The sequence below is a fragment of the Callionymus lyra genome, chromosome 2 (assembly GCF_982586985.1).
Source record: "Callionymus lyra chromosome 2, fCalLyr1.hap1.1, whole genome shotgun sequence".
Lineage (NCBI taxonomy): Eukaryota > Metazoa > Chordata > Actinopteri > Syngnathiformes > Callionymidae > Callionymus > Callionymus lyra.
The window spans coordinates 33,775,790-33,780,798 of NC_141819.1; the positions used below are offsets into that span (position 1 = coordinate 33,775,790).

The 5,009-nt window shown below is 42.7% G+C and overlaps 1 protein-coding gene across 1 annotated transcript; it reads right to left on the reverse strand.

The window, feature by feature from the left end:
• Positions 1 to 2,767: 2,767 nt before the first annotated feature.
• LOC148086628 (tripartite motif-containing protein 16-like) lies at positions 2,768 to 4,498 on the reverse strand. Its single transcript, XM_087784772.1, has one exon. The coding sequence runs from the start codon at positions 4,490 to 4,492 to the stop codon at positions 2,873 to 2,875; it is 1,620 nt and encodes a 539-aa protein (XP_087640898.1). The 5' UTR covers positions 4,493 to 4,498; the 3' UTR covers positions 2,768 to 2,872.
• Between the last annotated feature and the right edge of the window lie 511 nt (positions 4,499 to 5,009).

The following is a 5,009-nucleotide window of genomic DNA, read 5'->3' on the forward strand; positions in this document are numbered from 1 at the left end:
TGGTTCAATCACTACGTTTGACTAATATCACAAAATGGAAATTTAGAATTCATATGTACCCCTCCTTGAAGACTCCTAAAACGACTCCCTACATTGAAGCTAGCTTGTGGTGTGAGGTAGGAACGAAGAATAGCAGAAAGAAAAAGACCTCAAAGAACTTCTCTGATTGTATTTCTACACTTTCCCCCTTCCTGACAAAAAAGCCAACCTCAATTTGAGTCAAGCGGCAGTTTAAGACCAAAGCTACAAAGTGGCGTCTGTCAGGGTCTTTGACGCCCTGGGGCCCCCCGCTAACGTCTGAACGCCGGCGTGGCGTTGTTCAGTATCATCTCCCATCATGTCTTGTCAGCGTTGAGGAAGCAGGCTGATGAGACAGGCAGCCATCACAGGAGCTGACAGAGCCAATGAGCGTCAGGAGCCCTTCATCCACGGCCGGGGTCGATGGAAACTGACTTTCTGCCTCCCAAAGCCAAAAGTGGATATCCATTCCAATGTGTGTCATGGAAGACGCGGCGAGAATGACGCTTGGCACTCTGCGATGAAGACAGTGAGATGGTGTGGGACGTGCGGTGACGAGATGGAGAATGAAAAAGAACAACTCAGACGTGTGATCTCGCGTGCTGTGATGAGGAGAAATAAGTATATTCTGGAGGATACTATCATAGCTATTCAGCGTTGGGTGGTTTTAGGAATAAAGCCAATATTAATCAACTTTATTAGGTTTTAAAAATGCGGGTACAATTGCTAGCTGGTGATTTTCTGAAGTATCATGGAAAAACTAACTTGAACTTAACAAGCCTGCCTTAATCATTCATGTGTGGGTCATATCTCTTACATTTAATAATTTAAAAAATATTAAATGTCCTTTTTTTATAATATTTTTTTTACTCTTGCCCTGATTATATCTTCCAAATATTAAAGTTATGATCATATGTGTTTTCCTCTTATGTTTAAAAGTAACATCAGAAGGAAATAATTAATCCAGATAATATTCATTTATCAAATAAGAAACACCTCTAAGAACAAATAGAAATACACTCACACCACCCCAATACAGAAACACCACCCCAATACAGAAACACCACCCCAATACAGAACATAAAAACACACCCCAACCCTACGAAGAAAAAGAAATACACAGATACCACCCAAACACAGAAACACCACCCCAATACAGAAATAAAAACACACCCCAACCCTACGAAGAAAAATAAATACACAGATACCACCCGAACACAGAAACACCACCCCAATACAGAAATAGAAAAAACACCCCAACCCTACGAAGGAACAAAAATATAAAGATACCACCACAAGAAATAACACCACCCTAATACAGAAATAAAAACAAACCCCAACACGACGAAGAAACAGAAATACTCAGATACAACCCCAACACAGAAACACCACCCCAATACAGAAATAAAAACACACCCCAACCCTACGAAGAAAAATAAATACACAGATACCACCCGAACACAGAAACACCACCCCAATACAGAAATAGAAAAAACACCCCAACCCTACGAAGGAACAAAAATATAAAGATACCACCCCAAGAAAAAACACCACCCTAATACAGAAATAAAAACAAACCCCAACACGACAAAGAAACAGAAATACTCAGATACAACCCCAACACAGAAACACCACCCCAATACAGAAATAAAAACACACCCCAACCCTACGAAGAAAAATAAATACACAGATACCACCCGAACACAGAAACACCACCCCAATACAGAAATAGAAAAAACACCCCAACCCTACGAAGGAACAAAAATATAAAGATACCACCCCAAGAAAAAACACCACCCTAATACAGAAATAAAAACAAACCCCAACACGACGAAGAAACAGAAATACTCAGATACAACCCCAACACAGAAACACCACCCCAATACAGATATAAAAACACACCCCAACCATAAAAAGAAACAGAAATACACAGACACCACACCAACACAAAAGTAAATACAAACCCCACCTCTAAGAACAAATAAACATACACACACGACCCCAACATAGAAACAACATCCCATCACAGAAATAAAAACACACCCCACTCCTACCAGGAAACATAAATACACCACCCAAATATGAAAAGGAAAACACACACCACCCCTACGCAAGAACAGAAACAAGATACTCCAATACTCTAATGAAAATGAACACCTCCCCGACATAAATACACAATAACCACCCCAACACAGAAACACACATATACATAAAAACACCACCCAATACACACAAAAAAAACACACTTACCTCTATGCAGAAAAAAAACACACATGCACCACAAGATTAATAAACACACCAACCAAACACAGAAACACTTACAATTTCATATATACATGTACAAATCGACACTACATTACAGATACAGATACAAAAAACACCTCAACACTCAAACAGTACAAGTACATGCACAGTAGTTGTCAATCAAGTTCATATTTCAAATATTTGACTTTGCTAAGGAATTCCTGGCTATCCCTGGATCTGAATGTGTTCATACATATAGCCTGATCAATGTCACTGCTGTACTGATGCACTGATCTGATGTAGAAACCTTTTAATAATAATAATATAAGTTTTAATATTAATGCATTTACCATGATGAAGTCTGATAAAACTTGTCGTCTCCACTCTCGTGACGGTTTTAAAGTATGATCAGAATGACAAATATGAAGCAGTAGCCACACCAGTTTCATTCGGATTCATGTTTATTAAGGTTTTAAAGTTACAGACACGTAAAGACATCCTCGTAATCGGACTCATAATTCTTGTCATAAGCAGATTAAAACATGCTGTCGCCAGGAACACAAAAGTAGCTTATGTTTATATGATGATGTGCTCTTGAAAATAGACACGATCAAAGTGTCACAAACTCACACGAGGACCAAACAGAGACCCCAGCATGCAGAGGCTGGGAGAAGGTGGTCTGGACCCTGTGGAGGAGGGTCATGGTCTCAGAGACGCTGTAGAAGGACAGAAGGCCTGCAGGGTGATCCAGGAACACTCCCACTCTTGAGGGTTTGACACTGGAGACTTCGGTTGTGGTGCTGTTGTGTTTGAATAAACAACAAGACTCGTAACAATATAAAGACCAAGATTTGTCATCTTGTCCAAATAAACTTTCTTCTCCGCATCTGCTGATGTTCTTGTATGAAACCGCCACTGAAACTATTCCTTTCCTCTCCACCTCCCAGTAACAACGTCCGGTCAAGGACTCTTTACTCAAGACTTGACTGTGTCTGGTGAATCTGTCTGGATGATGACTGGACTGATCTTTAAACATGTTGGTCACTATCCTGTTTCCTTCAGACAACGTCAGCCATGAGTGCGCAGTGTCTGGATCCAGAGTGATGTTCCTCGAGTATCTGAGGAACTGGTCTCTGGTCTTGGGCTCCGGATGACCCATCAGTGAGATGTTGCTGAACGTGTCCCTCAGAAGGTTCTGGAGTTGATCTCTGCAGGCCGACACGGCAGCTGTTACTTCCTCAAAGCAGCGCTGAGGAGAGTGGAGGGTCGTGGAGGAGAGCGTGTCTTCACTGAGCTCTGAGAGTGAGAAGAAGTTCTGGAGGAAGAACGTGTGACTCTCAGTGTCTAACAGCTGCTGCAGCTCAGCTTCTTTCTTCCTCAGCTCGGAGATCTCCTGCTCCAGCTGCTCCTGAAGACTTCGTACTCGAGCGGCTTCAATCTGCTGCTGGGATCTGATCTGCTGCTCCACATCAGACATTCTTCTCTGGATCTCTCGGATCATCTGGTAAAGGGTCTCCTGACTGGTCTTCAATGCTTTATCAGCAGAGACTATGATGTTCTTCTCTTCCTGCTGGAGCAGCTTAACTTCTTCTTCTCTCTTTTGCATCTTCTTCAGGATCCTTTCTCGACTCTGATCCACCTCCTTCTCCCGTTCCCTCCTCTCCTCTGAGGCTGAGATGATGTGGTGATCTTTGTGTTGGTCCACAGCACAGAGGTGACAGATGAGCTGCTGATCAGTACAGCAGAACATCTTCTTCTCCTCATCGTGTTGATGGCAGAGGATCTCCTGGAGCCGCTTGTATGGCTGAACCAGCTTGTGTCTCCTGAAGGCCAGAGCTTCTCGATGTGGCTGCAGATGTTCCTCACAGTAAGATGCCAGACACATCAGACAGGACTTGAGGGCCTTCAGCTTCCTCCCGGTGCAGACGTCACACACCACATCTTCAGGACCAGCATGGCAGAGGTCATCATCAGCTTCTCCAGTCTTCTGCAGCTGCTCCACTAACTCTGCTAACACGGTGTTCTTCTGCAGGAGAGGTCTCGGTGCGAAGGAGTGTCTGCACTGAGGACACTCGTAGATGTTCCTCACGTTTTCTCGGTCCCAGTGACCTTCAACACAGAGCTTGCAGTAGTTGTGTCCACAATGAAGAGTGACTGGATCCTTCAGTAGTTCCAAACAGATGGAACAGGAGAAGGACTCTCTCTGCAGGTCCACTCTGGTCTTCTCCATTTCACTACTGACTGACTAGAACTCTTTCTTCAACACCGTTGAAGTTGACGTGTTCCTGCCAGAATCTGGTCTAACCTGATGCTCCGGCGTATTTTCAAACTTCCTTGAAACCATGTGACACACACACACACACCCACGCACCCCCCCACAGAACTACATACACACAACATGACCAAACAACAACACTGAAACATGAATATACACTCACAAGTATAACTATAAACTAACACAAACTCTGTCACAAATAGAAACAGACATTCATGCAGACACCTATGTGTGAATATAAACACACACATGCAAAACCGAAATAGAGACATTAACATACAAACATAATCACACACCGAACCACACACACCACGACCATCATAGAAATAAAACATATAAATAAACACACACACCTCTACCAAGACAAAACAGGAACATACCCATGCCAAAAAAACACACATACACTAAATAAAAGAATACACACAAACATATACACACATATACATAAACCTACACTCAAACACACACACCA

What these genes read in the sequence shown, in the direction of transcription:
- LOC148086628 (XM_087784772.1), bottom strand. Translation starts at nt 4,492, where the DNA reads ATGGAGAAGACCAGAGTGGACCTGCAGAGAGAGTCCTTCTCCTGTTCC.